The sequence below is a fragment of the Barbus barbus genome (genome assembly GCF_936440315.1).
Source record: "Barbus barbus genome assembly, chromosome: 8".
Classification (NCBI taxonomy): Eukaryota; Metazoa; Chordata; class Actinopteri; order Cypriniformes; family Cyprinidae; genus Barbus; species Barbus barbus.
Genome location: NC_136736.1, coordinates 20,707,751 through 20,727,952, shown reverse-complemented (window position 1 = coordinate 20,727,952; position 20,202 = coordinate 20,707,751). Strand labels below are relative to the sequence as shown.

Sequence of the window (20,202 nt, the reverse complement as noted above, 5' to 3'; positions counted from 1 at the left end):
AAAAACGCATGCGAAAATTTCGGACTCAGTGTGCAGAGACCTTAACTCTAAAATGGCAAACATGCGGGGGGAGGGCTGGCGGGAGCCCAGAGGGGAGCGTCGGTGGATGTTAAAAAGAAAACCTATTTTCATTCAAACAAGTTGACGTAAACTACACCTTCGAGTTAATCGCTAAAATCGTTTTATCGCCCAACCCTACTCAACAGGTGAAAATTAGATTCTCCATTAGATTAAACCCACAATGTCTATTTTTATGTAGACAGTATAGACATTTAACAGAATGGGCGCAACAACTTGGTTGCTGTAGTGAAAAACAGACCATGAGACAGATGGGGAATTTACGGTGGCCGAGAAGTGCAAAACAAATCACGATTCTGAAAACAAAATGACAAATTACAAACGCAAATGCAAATCTAAAAAACAAAATAACAATTCAGAAAACACAACAACAATTCAGAAAACATTATAACAAGTCAGAAAATACAATGACAAATCCGAAAACAAAATAACAAGTCAGAAAACACAACGACTATGATGAAACGATTTAAAAAGAAAAACCATTAATAACAACCAACAGACAACACAAGCAGAAGCATATGTTGTTTTATATATTTTCAGTATCTCCCAACATGTAATCATTGAAGCAGAGCAGCATTTTTGTGCTCAGAGAAAAGAGATGGCCATAAGTAAGGCAAATACGGTCATCAACCAGCCCTAAACTCTTAATGAACATGTGAATTAACAATGAAATTACCTCAGTAACACTAGTCAAGAAAGATAAACCACTTGGCATCGATCTGCGCAAAAAAAATAAAAAAATACTAATTTCCAATGCGTATCAATTTGGTTTCCAGGAATAAAGGGATGAATATCGATTGTACACAATTAATTATGCATTATGGCATTAAAATAAAATGGAATTCTTAGTGAATATATTCCGTCCAGAACTGAACATGTGTGTTCAGTTTTTGCTGTAGTATAATAGCATGTGTTATATCATGAAATTTCACAGGTACTACTACTAATATAATATAAACTATACTGTATTTTGTTGTCTTGGGAAAAATGTGCCTGACAAAAGGATGCTGTTTGGTTTCTTGTAATATACAACATTCAGACACTTTGGCAGATGCAGATGATTTCTACAACACCCTACATTCAAAGCCACTTCCCTCCTCTCCATCCAGCCTTTGTCTGCTGAATTTCCTGTAGCAGTATCTCACTCCTGTGCATGGCCTTAGTAATCACTGCTTAAGAATTTCAAGAAGGGTAGGCCTGTATCACAATTACTATATCTCACTGAGCTACTTCTGGAGCTGGCAGTTTTTTCCACTGAGCCTATTGTCTCATTTCCACTGCAGTCAGGAAGAAATTAAGCCCAACACCTTTAAGTGTGCTACACATTATGAGACTGTGTGCTACAGTTAGTCATGAACTCCTCTAAAAGATATGAGAAATGAGCCAAATGAGTTAAAGAGAAGCTCATTAAAGTGCTCTGGAACCTTTTTAAAGTATGATCACATTAAACAGTGTTTCTAGCATGACATAACAGAAATTCAGCAATGGCTTGTGTATCCTCACAAGGCAGAAAGGAAAATATTGTGATTTAAGACCAATCCAGTTTCCAAATATGTTTTCAAGACCTTCATACTAATGTCATCCAAAAAAAAAGCACACAGTGCAATAAAATATTCTTTTGAGAGACATTAGTGAAATTCATAACCCATAAGCTCAGCAGAAATTCATTGCGATAAGTGAGAACTGCGATTATATAACTATTGCAATTCAATATTACAATTTATTGTGATTTTTGTTTGCTTATTAAAGACTAGACAATGGAAAATACTTGATCATACCCTTAAAGAGACCGTATATGATGAGTCATATTAACAACGCAATGCATCACATCTTTCTGAACTTTTATTTCAGGAGCATACACATACACAGTGCATATTTTAAAGTACCTTGAACCATGAAACGTTCAAGTAAAAAAAAACCTGAGTTTGCACATGAATATAATAGTCCAATGTTCCACAAAATGAGAAAAAATACTTTCTGTGTTATGTGCAATGTTACTCTGCATACCATTTTAGTCATGTTTAGTCATGTTTTCCAAGCAGTGTGTAAAATCCAAAGTGTTTCCACACTTGGGATTTAAAACGTGAAGGTGCAGAAAGAATTCTCGAAGAAGTTTGATCCTCTGCCTCCGTCAAGGTTTTGGTTTCTCGTGCCAGCTTGAAACGTATACGACGCCATCTAATACAGCAGCGTGGCGCTGCGCACGCAGAACGACCGTTGTATGATAAGACACCACGAGAGCTAGAGAGAGCAGACGGCTCTGCATGCTTTCGAATCACTCCCGCGGTACTTTAATGTCATATGATGATCGTCTGTGCTCCAAAAATCGAACACGCCTATACATTTCACCCACTGTTGGAATAAAAGCGGTAACTTCTCCCCACCACCTCTTAAAAAAAGTAAAAGAATTTAATATAAAAAGATTCTGAGATAAACCATTCAATTTTTAATTTGTTTTTAAAAAGAATCACGATAGTTAGGTGAATCATATTTTCTCCCACCCCTACCAGCTTCCTATTGGGGCACAATCTTTGGATATGTACTGAACTATAAAAAGACATTTCCCTAAATATTCTGTCCTGTTTTCTCACAAAAGGCCCCAGCAGGAGCGGATACAGTGGCACACTGCATTCATTCTTTGTAAGCAGATAGACATGTTTTCATGACTGTCCCTCAGCACTCAATTTCACCCTTCCAATACACTTCTCAGGTGCACATTCCAGCCAAACTAACTCTACCGGGACTTACCACAATTACCTGACTCTTCATCTCTAGGATTACCACTGCTGTAATCATTAAAACAAACCATTAAAAATGCCATTAAGTCTAGCATGTGACTAGGGGTGTAAGAAAATATCGATACACATGAGTATCGTGATATTTTGTTTGCCGATACTGTATCGATTCTCCAAAACCGAAACATAAATGGCGATTACATGCAGAACATAAATACAAACTGAAAAACCTGTGAAATCCAAGTTAAAAAGTTCTGAGAATGTTTAACATCTGTATTTATTTGATTGTTTTACAATTGTTTGTTTTCTTTAGGAATCCTGCAAGCACTTTATTTTATGATATTAAGCAGATGTAATTTTTTGTTCAGATCAAATGTTATGACATCGTATGTCACAATTGTAAACTTAAACTGTGAACCTTTAAAGTAGAGTCTATAAATATATATTTTTATCTTTTTATAAAATACATTTTATACATACATTTAACTAAAGAATCATGCAAGCACTTGAATATTTCCCCCTTTACTCGTGCTGCACAAAAGGTGGTTCAATAATGTTGAATGGTATAGGGACTGATTATTGCAAATGCAGATCCCAGTGTATTCTGGTTAAACTATTTTTATTTATTTATTTTTTGCTAAGGTTTGCATATGGTGGTGCGTTCTTAATGACAGCTTTCCTAAAAAATATATATCCTATTTCTAAAATGTCCCAATGTATCGCCTTGCTTACAGTATCGCAATATATCGTATCGCAACCCCTGTATCGTGATACGTATCGTATCGCCAGATTCTTGCCAATACACAGCCCTACATGTGACTAGGGATGGCTCGATACCATAATTTTGGCTTCGGTACAATACCAGAATGTAGTACCTCGGTATCGATAGTAAATCGATACCATAGGTGACAAATAACCAGCCTCAAAAGATAAGTGATTTAAAAAAAAAATATTAATAATAATAATAATAAAAACAGATTCATATGTTAATACCTTTGTATCAAACTGTAACAAAAAACCTAAAGGGAACATAGGTTACATTTTGATGTTGGAGAAAAAAAAATAGGCTAACTGAAGTAATAAGATGAAAATATATTCAAATGTTATTATTTCTCTCTCTCAGATTGTTTTCAGATTTCAGACTCAACCAAAGAAAAAGCATTAAATATAAATCTCACTCTCTCACTTGCTTCATATTAGTGGTCGGCAGCGTGTCAGAAACATTCCCTTCATATCATTGATACTAAAATTAATATAGCAAAACTCTTCAATTCATATCCAATTAAAATTTGATTGTATGAAATGCAAGTGCATGTATTATGTGACCAAAACTTCATTGATTCTAGCGTGTCTCACATGCACATTTGCGCTTACTGTATTACATCTGAATGTGCGTTGATCAGATGTAAATAAAAGGTCAAATCAAATCTGAATTTATGAATGATGCGCTCACCTGTCGATCTCTTAATTCTTTGAAAAGATCAGGATGAGCAAGCGACAAATGCTTAAAAAGATTTGATATGTTCCTGTGGCAACATGATTTAGGCCTATAGCAACGCTTGCATACAGGTGCAGTAAGTTCCTTCACCTTTGTCATGTTTTTTTATCCAAAGTAATGCCATATTTCACTTCTACTGTTCTCTTTATTTATTAATTTTGGGTGCGCTGAGTTTCATGTTTGATCCATCTGTTGTCACATTTACCGGTTGCGCAGCAATTTGGGAAGCACTGCCACCTACAGGTGTATTTTGCAACAACAGCGTATGAAATACCGAATTGAGCAAAATTATGATATCGTACCGTTTGAAATATAATATATACTGGTATTTTTCCAGTATCGGTATACCGCGCATCCCTATACTATACACATACAGTATGGCTCGCGCACTCCTGTTTAAGTAACGAAACGCGCATCGGGATATCGTGACAACACATTCCTTCGTTTCATAATACTCAATTGTTGTAAATAATTGTTAAGATTGGTGTCTTTAGAAGACATATATGTGCTGAATTGTACATAAATAATCCACAACAATGCCATGCTATGGGCACAGACATTGATAAGAGGCTACAGCGGAAGTTCTTTTACGCTACTATTTGAATCTTCTGCTTTTCGAACGTGGAAGTGTGATAAAGGCCCATAAAGATAAAATAAAAAATGGCTATATTGTGATTATTAATATAGTAATTAATGTTAAGAAAGGAAGTGGAGGAAACAATGCAACACTACTTGGTGATTTTGCTTTGGAGCCTTCAGAAAACTTCAACTTGACTTCAAATTTTTTAGTCAAAATTTTTTCAAACTTTATTACCTTAATTCTGATCAAACTTAATTTAACATTTTTTGGAAGCCACGGGTAACCTGTACAGGTTTACAGTGCACAATTACTGTGTTACTCACATTTGTTGAACTAGGGCAGCTCAGCTATGGGCAAAAACAGCTTAACCACGCTTTCTCCACTTTGATCTGGACAGCGATTTGCTAATCGTTGAACACTGACTTCTGAACTCACTGCTGAGCTATGCGCAAAGAGTGCATACATGTCTCAGGCAACACTGTGATCTCATAAAAATCATGCACTGTTATTTTAAAATGTTAAAAAATCTTAAACAGACTAGAGTTGGGTCCTAAGACGTCAGCTGAAGAGCTCTATTGTAGATCAATATTGCAGAATATTATGATTTGTTTATTATTATTTTTTTAACCTTGCCACAGGCTGCATTTTTTTCTGTTAGGTTACTATAACTGCACAGTAATTGCAGTTGGAAAAAGCTAGTCAAGCAAACAGAATGAACTCACTGCTATTGTTTTTTACTGTGTTTTAAAGTATCACTGAGTTGACTGCTAGCAGGTTGAGGAACTCTGTATTAGTAAGATAAATTCTGCTGAGAAAAGAAAGGCTATTGCTTATCTGCAAAGGCTTTTCATTGTGCATTAAAGTAAGAACAGCTCATTTGTGTCTAGTGAAATAAGACACAGATACACATACTCTATCACATATACAAACATCCTTTAGTCAAGCAGAAAACAGAAAACACAAGCAGTTCATGGACACTCAATCCTCAGGGCTGTGTGTGTTTGTCAGTACACAATGAGGTTGAAGCTCTAACTGCAGTATCTGATCCACCACTGGCCATATAATGGAAGAGACTGGAAAGGCAAACAGAAAGCAGACACCTCCATCCACCTCCACAGCAACAGAAAACCCACCAGCCAGTCTCTATTCAGAGCACCCCTGACATGCTTTTGTAGAGCTTTAGTTCACTCTTTACTCCTTACAACTTTTTTCCCTGACAGTGGTGAGGTGAGTGTAGGCAGCCTCCTAAAAAACACTAAAATCTTTTGGATCATTGAAATAGTTTGTGACACACTATAAAACCAAAGGCCAAAGATGGAGTTTGGTTTGTGTGGGTGCAGCATTTAGTGAACTTGATCACTGACGACATGAAAACCTGTGAAGAAAATGCTATACCTGCAATGTTTATGTATTATCTATTATTGTTACACACATAACTATAACTGCAAATACTCTGCACCAAGACTCATAAATCTGGGCATTACCCATGTGTCCATTCTGCATCATTCTGTGGGACATTGTGGGAATTATGATTCAGATTATTCCTGCCACATTTGCTTAAGCAGAAAGCTTTTAACACACAGCAGAAACGTTAAACATAATTTGTGCAAAAAGCTCTGTGTACTTCTGCTCTTTTATCAGTGACAGATCATAGTGATTCTAACTAGTTTAACTAGTTTTTTAGGGGGCTGGGTGATATGGCCAAAAAATCTTATTTTGGTATTTTTTGGCTGAATTGTGATATATCATATATGTGAATAAATGATCAGTCAGGCAACCCACCAAAACATGTTTTATACATCTCATAGTTGAAAACTATTTTTTTCAGAAGTGTACTGAGTGATGTGATATATGTGATGTAAGGGAACATATCTGATGTTTCTATTTAAAGCTGACATTTTGCAAAACCTCACTTTATTACTGATACCCCACCGAAAAAAAGAGTCCTTTCCATCTTTAAAACCCATGTATGAGAAAAAAATAGAAAAAAAACAATCAAAGTGGTGAGATTCCCTCCATATGGTGCCTAGCAGTGAAAAACAACATAACAACCTCGATTTAAAAGAACCACAGCCTTGAAAGATAGCCTGGCTGATCTGAGGCCAGCTCCATTAATCCAAGTCCCATTAGAGGAGCCTCACCATTACAGAAACCTTAAAAGCGCTACTCCTACCAGCACCCAACATGCAGATGAAGGTGGTTTTAAGTTACAAGCTTCTGCATCTATATCTGCTGAGGTAACCAAATCCAAGGAGGAGTGATAAAATATTCATTAGAAAACAGAGAGGGATGTGTTGTTCTTGGATAAAGCAAACAAATGAGCCAGAGAGGGCGCAACAGACAAATGAATCCATCCAATACAATATGAGAAGGCTGACTGTGTCAAGATACCAAAATTTCAGCAGTCGGTACCAACACCAGAACAATTTCACTGTTCACGCAACCAATTTCAATATCATAGTAAAAACTATTGGAACTAAAATTAGTTAAATATTAATGATAATAATAATTTTTAATAAGTGAACATTAGCATTTAGCCTGCAAATAATTTTAAAGTAATTCAAGCATCATGATACCACTGGTTTAGACACTTTCAGATGAAGTCCAATTCACTCTCTAGTACCACAGAATATTATGACAGCACGGTAAACAAGCCTGAATTGGGAATCACTTACTACAAGTCAAGACCTGTCCGGACAGGTGAGAGCAGGCTGGTCACCTACTCTCATGGTTTCCGTGGTAACAAAGACAGGTCACATGCTTGTTTGTTGAGCCCTCACCTCAGGCTAACCCAGGTGCTGAGCACCAATCCACCCCCAGTCCCCAGAGCCTGACGGAGGCACAAGAGATGATGTGGTTCCAATGAGCTTCTAGAGTGTGTTTGAACAAGAATAAGTGGGTTTTAATGAGGCAAGGACACAGTTATGCTTTAATAAACCTTGTGCAGATTTACAAATTACATATCGTCAAAACAAGAGCGCTGCTCTTTGCTTTGTACTTTTTTTTCTGTTGAAGGAGATTAATCAGGCCGTGATCTCTGATCTGAGTCTCAAACAATTGTAAATGAATAGCAGAGAAAGCAAATTAGACCGATACAGTGCATTAATGCCAGCCCATTTTTGGCAACGGAAGTCTTTTTCCCATAGCGATTCTTAAAAAGTCTTTGTTAAAGCATTATGAGCTATGAACCAAGCCAACCACCTACAAGGAGAATCACAACATTACAGAAACATTTTGAAGCAAAAAAGTAGAAAAATTGGACAAAAAGACAAAGGTACAAGAGTGTGTACTTAACGGCTTTAGTGAGACAAAGAACTACAGTCCCATGAAGCATTGCAAATGACATTAATCACATTTAAAAATGTATAGATACAAATTTAAATGTGTTGTTTGTATTTACAGAAGCAAATGCACTGCAAAATATGCATTTATATACTTCCACCTCGATTACATCATTTGCTGTGCTTCATGGGAATGGGCGAAGTTAAATATCTATTTTGGCATGCTTTGCTTTCTTTTGGTGAACTTTTCTGTAGAGCGTCATGGCTAATGTAGTTTTTCAAATTCTACTATTTAACAATTTAAATTAAAAATAAGTTGTATGCATGAAAACAAATAGGTTCAACAAAAGCATTTACAATCTTTTAACAACCTTGGAGCACACAACAGGTCTGTCTTCAAAGGTTTATCAGTTAATGAATTTCCCTATAGAGAAAATGAATGAGTGTTTTTTTTTTTTTAAGAACTCGTCGGTTGCACTCTAGAGAGCACTGTGACATGGACATGCAAAAGAACCAGTAACACCAAAAAAACCTGAAGTGTTACTTTTTTACTGAATTGTAAAATGGCCACAACTCTGTTAGTTCCTGCACACCACTCATTCATATTGTAGATGCTACTTCTCCCTTATACTACATTTGAGGACAGTGTTAGTTTATTTATAATCACCAATTGCACTCTTGCATGATGTAGTCAATCAGCACTCAATTCTTCCACACGCTTGGCCGTCTCTGACAAAACCCCTCTTAATCCCTTGAAATTCTTCATAGTGACTAACACTAAATGGTTGCACTCTGACAGCATGACGAATCTATCTCTGAGCTGTAAGTAATGCTGTATTTCACTGTGCTTCAATCTATGTGCTGGACATCTCAAACAGCAAATCGAACTAAGCAGGCACAACCCATTATTGTAATCATTTTTAACTCCCACATACTTTATAAACAGCCACACACATTGTGACAGATGTGCTGTTAAGACCAGAGTGAAGGAATCAGACCTTGTTAAAAGGTTTTGTTAAAAATTTCAGTGAATAAACCTCGGCCTTTACTTGCTATTACATTACTCCCCACACAACTGTGACATCGCAAAGATGGATCATTTTATGTAATTTTATTTCATCGTTCTGTTCATGATGTCAAGTTTTGAAATCTAAAACAAAGAGTTACAGTCCTAATATATCAAGCTCTTTGCAAAAGAATGAAAGAATGTTTGATTGCTCACGATTTTACCCTTTTAAAGTGTCATTCAAGATTAAATTTTCATGGCTTAAATACCAGTCTTTTCCCCATAAAAAGCTATAATATATGGCTTCAGAAGACATGTAATATAGTATGTTTATGATAGTCTTATGGTGTTTTTTGCTCTTTTTGGGGCCTGGTCCCCTTCCACTGTCTGTGCATGAACATGAGCATAAATAAATAAAAATCCATACTGATTTGGAATAACATAAGGATGAGTAAATGATGACAGAATTTTCATTTTGCACTATAAGTGAATTATCCCTTTAAGGGCACTGCATTCAATTATAAAGCCCTATATTAAAGGCAAGGACTGAGCAACAAAACCGCATGTAGGGTACATGTCACCTAATATCTAGCATGCCTTCTGCCTCTCAGCTGTGTTACATCAGCAACATAGTAGAATGCATTGTTGCAGCACGCCTCTTACTTCCTTCTTTCTTTCATTCATTCATTCTTCAATGTCATTTCACAACACTACAGGACCTGCAAAGCAAATCAGTTTCAGCTACAATGTGGGTCACATACAGACCCCTCACTCATGCCTGAAACACAGCTAATGTATAACAGGGGCTTTCAACTCACTTGTGGACGTGGGAGGAGGGAAAAAAAAAAAAAAGTGTGCTATTTCCAGAAAGTGCTACTGACTTCCTCGTGTCTGGGGCTGGTCAACAGAAAAGAGGTGTTATTACATCATGGAGCTGTGCTGAAGTGATCTGTGAACGCTGACTGCCAATAAGAGCTACGAGAGACATTCTGCTCTATATTTGATTTTGTACCATACATACTCAACGGAGACTGCAACATGAGTTTAAAGCTGACAGAACACTGACATCATTTCAAGGTGGGTGAACATTAAGTCACTGCTGAAAAATGAACCCAGGTTTCTTCCTCACACCCTGTAATCCTTCTTCATGGATTAATGGATAATAGCTTCACATAAGAACTGTGCAATGACAGAAGCAGGGAGAAAACTATCTAAAACAAGCAGTGCACTTAGAAACAGGCTGATCAACCTTTAAACCACAACCACATGGCTAGAAACACAGCATAGACTAAAGCAGCAGAAAACAGAGCCCCTTAATAAATCCCTTTTCAAATACACAGTATAACACTGAGTTTTACTGAATCGTCCCATGCCTTTGCTTAAGACAGACAGTTAGATTTTACTGTTAAAGTAGACAGATTTTTTTTACTGTATAAAAAAATCTAACTGTATATTGGCTGCATAAAAGTCCATGCTATAAAACAGGTACTTAAATAGCCAACGCTGTCAGACAAAGTGTGGAGTAACTACACCTTTAGGGGTACAACAGCTTGTCACTGGGGCAGTATACTTCCGACTTTGTACCTTATCTGTCCCTGAAAGGTACATATTAGTACCTTTAAGTTACTATGAAGCTTTCGGGGGTAAATAAGGTACAAAGATGTTCCTGTAACCCTGTGAAGGCTGACATATGAAATAATAGTCAAAAAATTAAATGCAACTGTTAACGCAATTTGGTGCACAAAGATGAAATGGCCAAAAAGTACGATAAATTCTAATATCACTGAGATTTTTATAAGGGGAAGTGGCGTGTGGCCAAGTATGGTGACCCATACTCGGAATTTGTGCTCTGCATTTAACCCATCCAAGTGTACACACAGTAGTGAACATACACCCGGAGCAGTGGGCGGCGCCCGGGGAGCAGTTGGGGATTCAGTGCCTTGCTCAAGGGTCTCACCTCAGTTGTGGTATCGAGGGTGGAGAGAGTGTTGGTTATTCACTCCCCCCACCTACAATCCCTGCCAGACCTGAGACTCGAACCCACGACCTTCAGGTTACAAGTCCAACTCTCTATCTATTAGGCCACGACTGCCCCCATTAACAGCATTAACATACTACTTACAATGCTTCAATGCATGCATATAAATATAAGTTGTCACAATATTTCTATAAAATGTCTTAAAATTAAAATGATCTTTTAATGCCTAGTTTTATGATCAAAGGGCTGTTGTTTTTATTGTGGGGGGCAAATGATAGGCTATAAACCTGCATGGCAAGCTATTGTCTGTGTACCATGATGACTTGACGGGGGATGTTTTTAAAATACTAAAAGGCTTTTTACTTGCTAGACTATCAATCACTGGGCAAACGGCGAAGATTGTGTACAACAGGGTTTTCAGCAAAGTTGTGATCATACCCCAGTGACAAGCTGCTGTACCCTAATAAAGTCAGCGTTTTTTTCTGAAAGTGTGCATTGCCTTTTTTTACAGTCACAACAATTTATATGACAGCTGCTTCCATCCACGTTGACTAACATGCCACTTATTATAGGTTCAGTGAGCTGACATTAGTGTCTTGATCAAGGACACAATGGCACTACATACATCAACCATACGGGATTGCAGTCAAGCAGCAGATTTTTAACCATTAAGCAGCACCGCTCCACTTTCTGCAACCTAAAAGCTTATAGAGTAACAGCTAGAGTCTAAACGGTTGGTCTTGTCCAGCCACGGTGTCTTCAGATCTCTATTTAAAGGCTTTAATCAGCTTACCAGATTGAAGATCGTCTCCACAATGTCCCGATTGGAGACTTCACCAGCCTCCAGGAGCCCCGCCAGCACGGCGAACTTCATGCGGATTCCTCTGATGGGGATCCCGCCGGCGCTGTCACCTGCGCTCGCCATGACGGAGTCAGGTGAGAGGGGAACAGGTGCGACACCTGTTTGACCCTACAGCCGAGTTCAACTATGGAGAAATGTACGGTAAATATCGCTCTCGTTAAGTAAACAGGGGCGAAGAACAGGTCCTGGTCTCCATTCACGGCCAGTTTATGCATTAGTTTCTCGCGCTTTCGGCGGGAAGTGTCAGTTAATGTCACTACACCTGACTGGCAGGAACTGCTCTACTGTAGAGAGGAAAAACAGCTATAAACTTGTCCAAAGGAGGACGAAATCGCGCTGTGGTGTGCCCAGATAAGAAACACAATACTTGTCAGCCTCCGCCGGTCTGATAAAGGTAAGATATCTAAATAACAATGTCATTGAAGTGTTTGCGAGTGTCAAACAGGAAACAGCGGTACTGAAGAGATTCCGCGCAGGTAACGTTAGACGCACCGATAAGAACAAGACGCACAAAACTACAAAATATAAGGCAAGGAACGTCCGACGTTGGCTCTCATGGATCCGTCCAAAGAGAAGACAATCCTCCTGGTCCCTGTGGGAACTGTTGGAGAGAAGTTTCAATGGTAACCCACTTTACAGCGCCATCTCTTCCTGAATCAGCTCCTACTCTGCTCCGTCTCCGCCATGACAGTGGAGCTGCGTGAGAGAGAGCTGCGCATGCGCAGTGCGCCGAGAGAGACGAGAAGGGGGGGGCTCAGGTGTGTCAGGTGCTAGACTACAGTGAATACCTGTTAGGACAGAGTGACACTTCATACTGGGGATCTTGTGTCAGGGACGCTCTTTTGTAGTGTTGGTGGTTTACAATAACGCATTTGTCACATGGAGACATAATTTAATTTTCCATTAGAAACGTGGTTTGCTCTAAGATTTAACTTAGTAATATCAAAGCAGAGGCGAGGGGGGGGTGCCTAACGTATCAGTGTTGTATCAAACTACTGTATTAGGCTAAAGAATGTGTTGTCATTATTAATATTTGTAATGTGCATTATGCACTGTTTTTCTTATGCTTTCTGCACTTCAGTAGTCTGTCAAGCTATTAACAAATAAAAAAGAACCAAGCATGAAAAGAACATGTCAAGAGTGAGATACCTTCTGGAAGAACAGAGAACCTGCAGCTGTGCATAAATACAGATACAGCTTCCTGTAGCACTAATTAAATTATTATTATTATTATTAAAGTGATAATGATGATAATAATAATATTACTCAATTGAGTCAACTATCCATTTAAGTGTGCATGAAATAAATAAAAAAATCACCCTTTATATGTATAATGCATGTTATAGATCTTGTTGATGATTCATCCATGTTTTATTTTAATTCATTTTTCTCGCTGGTGATGTATTTGTCCGATTTCTCTAATCATTTAGTCTGCTTAAACTCCATCCCTCCACAATCAACTGCAAGCTTAATTTTTGAGTGCAATGCCCACAACTCAAAATCCAATCAACAACCTATAGAAACGAGTCACTTCCCTGCATTTTTTCTGTTTTGATAATCCACTGCATTCAGATGTGCATCTCAAGAAAAGTTGCTACTTCTTTGTCATTGTGACTTTAAAGAATTAATTATTTCACCTAAATCTTCAGATTTGTGATGCTTGTGATAATTTAGATTCAAGTGTTCAGATTTTCACATACAAAGAGAGCGTTATATCTATGTAAACTGTAATATTTAAGACTAAAAAGAGATTCTAAAGAACAGTGTGAAAGATAATGTTTTTAAATAACTATGATATTCATCTGTGCAGTTTTGCCTTTGGAAACAATAAGGAATGCAATATGATCATTTTAATAGCATAATAATAATAAAACAATTAATTAAATAAATATATTGTCATTATTATTATTATTATTATTATTATTATTTAATTATAAGAATAACAGGGCAAGGTTATTGCCCTGTGGAATGGAATGTTAGTAATTAATTTACTGAAATATTTATTTACATTTATTCATTTAGCTGACGCTTTTGTCCAAAGCAACTTACAATTGCTATATATGTCAGAGGTCGCACGCCTCTGGAGCAACTAGGGGTTAAGTGTCTTGCTCAGGGACACATTGGTGTCTCACAGTGGATTCAAACCTGGGTCTCTCACACCAAAGGCATGTGTCTTATCCACTGCGCCATCACCACCATTTAGCTAATTGAGATTTACAATCTTCTGTCATTTCAGTGTTTATTTTGTTTTCGTTTTATGATTTAGACAGAAACTTGACTGAACAGATTAAATGATAGGGTCCTCCAAGACACCCTGACTGAATTTTCCATGAACCTATCAATGCAATTTATTATAGGTTTAATAGCGTGAAATGTTGATGCAATAAACAATATATTGCCTATATATAGGCTACTTGTAGGTCTATAGTACGACTAGTACAGTGCATGTAGTACATTGGCAAGCGATTCTCAAATTCTATATAAATAATTGTTTTGCAGATAAGGAATCATTAAAAAAGGTAAATATGATTCTAAAATATCGTGGTTTGTTGTAACTTGATGTAAACACTAGATGTCGCACTTGTGCATTACAGCGAGGCCAACGAAATCCCGCGAGATGTGTCTTTTCTCGTTGTCGCTTTAATTCTCGCGGTATTTCCTCATTTCCTCCTCTTTCACTCCCTGTGTTCAACATGGCAGTCGGCAAGAATAAGAGGCTGACCAAAGGTGGCAAAAAAGGTGCCAAAAAGAAGATGTAAGTCGCAAATGAATCTTTCGACTGTGTCGTTACACTGTTATAAACCATTCTGGAGGATAATTGGTGTGTATAGATGAAGGATGTGCTCGATATATTAAAGATTGTATGTAGCGGTCCTGCTAGCCTGACTGGCTCATTCATGACCTGTGCTGTGTGTTTGACAACTTTAGCTTGAGCTTGTAAGGTCCTGTGCTGTTTTCTAATGCAGTAGTCCTACAAATTTAATAAAGTATCCGTTTTCAGCAAAAAATGGGCATGGCAAACTGATAACGCTAACATAATATGTCTCCGGGAGCGCTAGCTAGCTTTCAAGGATACTTTACTGACTCGAGACTCACCGGAACACATGTGTTGGATGCTCAAAGTTATTTTAGTTCGTTCTCATATTTTAGATAATACAGCCAAAGCATATATAAGCCGTGTCCGTATTTGAGTTGAGAAAATGTGGCTTCATTGCATGCGTGTTTTCTTTTGCAGCGTGGATCCATTCTCCAAAAAGGATTGGTATGATGTCAAGGCACCAGCCATGTTCAACATCCGTAACCTGGGCAAGACCTTGGTCACCAGGACTCAGGGAACCAGTAAGTGCTTTTTATGTCCACGGTGTCAGTGTATCCACACAGATTTAGCATGAATTGTTAACCCTGCTGGGAGAGGGCAGATCTTGCTGTACAAGAATCAGAATGAGCTTTATTGCCAGGTATGTTTGCACATACGAGGAATTTGTTTTAGTGACAGTAGCTCCACAGTGCGACAGAATGACAGGACACAGATAATAATAATGGACAATATGCAAAATAGCACAAACACAATATACAAAATAGACAATTCAGTATGTACAGGTATGTTAGGTGCAAATTTGAAATGTAATATGTGTGTTAAATAAAAATGAAAAGTATGATAGTGTTGTGTGTTTCATGTTTAAGTGTTCAAATGTTCATGAGATGGATTGCCTGAGGGAAGAAACTGTTCCAATGTCTGGTCGTTCTGGTTCTCAGAGCTCTGTAGCGTCGACCAGATGGCAACAGTTCAAAGAGGGAGTGTGCTGGGTGTGAGGGGTCCAGAGTGATTTTACCAGCCCTTTTGCTCACTCTGGATAAGTACAGTTCTTGGAGACTGGGGAGGGTTGTACCAATGATCCGCTCCGCAGTCCTGATTTCCCTCCGTAGTTTTCTGAGGTCAGATTTGGTAGCTGAGCTGAACCAAATAAGAGCCATGTTTCCCAATTGTTTGATGCGAATCCGGCCGTATTGGGAATACATGATGACAGTAGTTTCAGTCCCAGATGAAAAACTGATTACTTTTGTGAGATCGCCTGACATTCCCATAAAATCCATGTGCATCATATCGTTACAAACTGCAGTAAATTTGACATTGTGTCTTTTGTAATCTAGGAATTGCCTCTGATGGTCTGAAGGGACGTGTGTTCGAGGTCAGTCTGGCTGATCTGCAGAACGATGAGGTGGCCTTCCGCAAGTTCAAGCTGGTCACAGAAGATGTGCAGGGCAAGAACTGCCTCACCAACTTCCACGGCATGGACCTCACCCGCGACAAGATGTGCTCCATGGTCAAGAAGTGGCAGGTAAATCAAAGTTGCAACACGTGACCTTTACTCAGTGTATGCTTTAGTTTAGCTTGTAGAGGGTGTGTGCCATTAAAGAAAAGTCTTATTTTTAAGTAAACATTGTTGTACCATTCATATGTATGCAAATGTTGAAGACTGGAAACACAGAAAAGCAAAAACACAAACGTTACATTGCATTTTGGATTTTTATGTTAAGAAAAAAACTACTCCACTGTGCATGACATTACATCATGATCAGTGAAGTGAAGTGTGGCGACCCATACTTGGAATTTATGCTCTGCATTTAACCCATCCAAGTGCACACACAGCAGTGAACACACACCCGGAGCAGAGGGCAGGCAATGCTGTGATGCCCAGGGAGCATCACAGCATTGCTTGCTCAAGGGTCTCACCTCAGTCGTGTTATTGTAGGAGGAGAGAGCGCTGTTTATTCATTCCCCCCACCAACAATTATTGCTGGACCTGAGACTCAAACCCACGACCTTCTGGTTACAAGTCTGACTCTCTATCCATTAGGCCACAACTGCCCCCAAACAGACATTGTGGTGTCTGAAGACTTTTACATGCCCGAAGTCTGGTGTGACCACCCTTCTTTTATTGTTGTTAGGGCTGGGCGATAAAACAATAACGATATGTATCGCGATAGACACGTGAACGATATCAATAAAAAATGTGTTCGATAAAACGTTCGATATTTTTCTTCGTTGGAAGAAAACAAAGGCTGCGAAGCAAGTTTGGTTGCATTAACAAAGGCACTCGCTCTCTGGTAACCTAGCAACGTAGGGAGTGACACGCTAACAGCCAATCATGTAACAGTATCACGTTTGGTTGCGCCATATCGTTGTCTCGTGTCTAAGTGCGCACGTGCGGCTGAGAGTGCACGTCTGCAGCCAGACCCTATTGGCTGGTCTGCTGGATTCCTCTTCATAAGCAGAAAATGAGTGCCGCAGCGAGCGAGGAAATTGTAAATAAAAGAGAAAGTCAGCTCGCCAGTATGGCAGTTTTTTGGATATTATAAGTCTGACCGTAGTCAGACCAAATGTCGTCTGCAAATTATGCAAGACTGTCGTCCCCGCCAAGACTGGTAATACCACGAACTTGATGTACCACCTTAAAAAAATATCAATAATTATCGATATCAACCGATATGAAACACTGATATCGTGATACAGTTGTCAGCCATATCGCCCAGCCCTAATTGTTGTGATGTAAAATTTAACAGCTGTGTTGTTTTGATATTTTAGTTTGGGACGTGTCTTAAGATAGTACAGCAAGTTTCTTCATTTTACATCCTAAAAGTTTTCCGATTAATGAGTTCACCCCAAAAATAATCTTGTCATTTAATTACCTTCATGTAATTTCAAACCCATAAGACTTTGGTTACTCTTCAACACAAGATACTACAAGAAACCTGAGAGATGTCTATTCCTTTCTATTTGTCTAATTGAAAAAGTTCTATTACTGTAGCTATTTTTGAGTTACTGTTTGTGCAGCCTGTGTTCTAACGTGCTAATGGACTTTGTTCTTTCCCATTAGACAATGATTGAGGCCCACGTTGATGTGAAGACCACTGATGGCTATCTTCTCCGCCTGTTCTGTGTGGGCTTCACCAAGAAGCGCACCAACCAGATCAGAAAGACTTCCTATGCTCAGCACCAGCAGGTCCGTCAGATCCGCAAGAAGATGATGGAAATCATGACCCGTGAGGTCCAGACCAATGACCTCAAGGAGGTTGTCAATAAACTGTACGTATGAAGTTTTCCCCTAATCCATGGCACTACACTTGTGTTAAATCGGAGGACTCAGGCTCTGCTCCTGGAGGTCCACCTTCCTGTATAATTCAGGATTACTGGACCATTATTGCAGAATTTGTTTGAATTAAACTTTGCAGGAAGGTGGTTCTGGAATTGGGCTAAGGGTGTGGTTGAAATTGTAGTCATTGTAGCACTTTTTATACGTTGGAACTCATGAATACAATGTAATTAACATAACTTGTTTTTAGTGTTGAAGTAATGTAGATTGAGCAGTACCTCTTACAACTTCCTTTATCTGGGTTTTAACCTGAAAACTTTGTTGGCAGTCTTGAGCTATAACCGCTATGCAGTTGTGTGTAATAAATTGTCTTCTGATGTGTTCTGCAGGATTCCAGACAGTGTAGGCAAGGACATTGAAAAGGCCTGCCAGTCCATCTACCCTCTACATGATGTCTATGTCAGGAAGGTTAAGATGCTGAAAAAGCCCAAGTTTGAGCGTAAGTTGAAATGTGTGGTGAACATGCACGGCTTGTTTTGACTTATTTATGCTCATGATTGACAAAGGTTAGGTTTTTTGGGCAAGATGTTGTAAGCACTTTCATGGCCAGGGTTCCATGCATTGACCTTTTTAAGAGCATTTATTTAGTGCAACCCATGATCTTTTGACATGAGAGGTTTTTCTGTTATCAAATGATACTTCCTCTTTTAAACTTAAGAAATTAAATGTGTATAGAAATAACATTTTTTTAATACCTAAGCCATTTAACAAATCCTCCAACCAACAATTTGAGCTTGCTTGTTAGACAACATTACTTGTTAGAGAGCCAATGTGTTTCTGAATTTTTATTGTACAGTTGGTAAGCTGATGGAGCTGCACGGTGAGGGTGGAACCAGCAGTGCTGCTGCTAAACCTGCAGAGGGTGACACTGGGGCCAAGGTGGAGAGAGCTGATGGATATGAGCCCCCCATCCAGGAGTCTGTCTAAAACTCCCAGCACAAAAAGCTGGTGTCAATAAACATGTAAATTTGAGATTGTGTACTGTTGTTTTTTTAGTATATGTAACATCCAACATGCTGAACATCATGTTTATGCTTTTATATCTCCCAGTCAGAAAAATCAGTTTACAATCGGTTTTGGAACTTTCAGAATTTAACATTAATTTTCAGATTTGGTTTTTAGTTATTTCCAGGTCAGGGCAAGTATAGGAATAAAAGAAAAGAAAATTGTTGCCATAGTATTGCCCCATTTTTATTTTTATTTTCCAAAATAGAAAACTGACCATTTCTAAGGATAAATGTCATAATGAGTGTTTTTCATGGTGTTTGGAGCAGGCAGCGATCACTTGCAAAATTTTAGTGATTCCAAAAGAATTCAAGGCACCTATTTCCATGACACAAAACTAGTGTATGATTCTCTTGAATTTAATTAAATGAATCCGGTAAGTTTTTATGAATCATTAGATTAAGATTTGAGATGCACTTTGGCTTGAGCGTATAGGTTAGAACTCAAGTCTGAATAATAAAAATATGTGTCTTGGACCACAAAACCAGTCATAAGGGTTACATTTTTAAAATCTGAATAAGCTTTCCATTGGTGTATGGTTCGTTAGGATAGGACACTATGTGGCTAAGATACAACTATTTGAAAATGGAGGGTGCAAGAAAATCACCTTTCGAGTTGTCCAAATGAAGTTCATGGAACATGATCTTTACTTAATATCCTAATTATTTTTGGCATAAAAGAAAAATAAATTTTTGCTATTGCTGCAAATATACCCGTGCTATGACTGGTTTTGTTTTCCAGGGTCACATGAATTATCAATTAGTCATCAACTAGCCAGTACCATTGATTAAGCAAGATTAGCAGATGCATATATTAAATATGCATTGATTTACAAGCAAGCAAATGTTTAATCTCACTTTTTGATTTAATTCAGCACCTTTAAAAATAAATCCGGAAATTCCTTCAAAATAATACAATACAGGTACTTCTCAAAAAATTAGAATATCGTGAAAAACTGCATTTTTTTGTAACTTATTTCAAAAAGTGAAACTTTCATATGTATTTTAGATTCATTACATGTAAA

General features: G+C 38.2%; 2 protein-coding genes across 2 annotated transcripts in view; one reads left to right on the top strand and one right to left on the bottom strand.

The window, feature by feature from the left end:
* Positions 1 to 12,731, bottom strand: part of LOC306874378 (lipopolysaccharide-responsive and beige-like anchor protein) — a 270,819-nt gene extending 258,088 nt beyond the window's left edge. The window contains exon 1 of the mRNA XM_079424376.1: positions 11,950 to 12,731. Coding sequence (XP_079280502.1) covers positions 11,950 to 12,081 — 132 coding nt within the window. The 5' untranslated portion in view covers positions 12,082 to 12,731. The remainder of the gene's footprint in view (positions 1 to 11,949) is intronic.
* A 1,883-nt stretch (positions 12,732 to 14,614) lies between these two features.
* On the top strand, positions 14,615 to 19,145 carry LOC306873526 (small ribosomal subunit protein eS1). Its single transcript, XM_079422878.1, has 6 exons — positions 14,615 to 14,773; positions 15,254 to 15,357; positions 16,171 to 16,358; positions 17,898 to 18,106; positions 18,503 to 18,612; positions 18,970 to 19,145. Exons 1-6 carry the CDS (start codon positions 14,712 to 14,714, stop codon positions 19,098 to 19,100), a joined length of 804 nt encoding a protein of 267 aa, XP_079279004.1. The 5' UTR covers positions 14,615 to 14,711; the 3' UTR covers positions 19,101 to 19,145.
* The last annotated feature ends 1,057 nt before the right edge of the window (positions 19,146 to 20,202 follow it).

What these genes read in the sequence shown, in the direction of transcription:
- LOC306873526 (XM_079422878.1), top strand. Translation starts at nt 14,712, where the DNA reads ATGGCAGTCGGCAAGAATAAGAGGCTGACCAAAGGTGGCAAAAAAGGT. An exon ending in AAGGAGGTTGTCAATAAACT is followed by an intron (nt 18,107 to 18,502) that starts GTACGTATGAAG and finishes TGTGTTCTGCAG; the next exon opens with GATTCCAGACAGTGTAGGCA. An exon ending in GAAAAAGCCCAAGTTTGAGC is followed by an intron (nt 18,613 to 18,969) that starts GTAAGTTGAAAT and finishes TTTATTGTACAG; the next exon opens with TTGGTAAGCTGATGGAGCTG.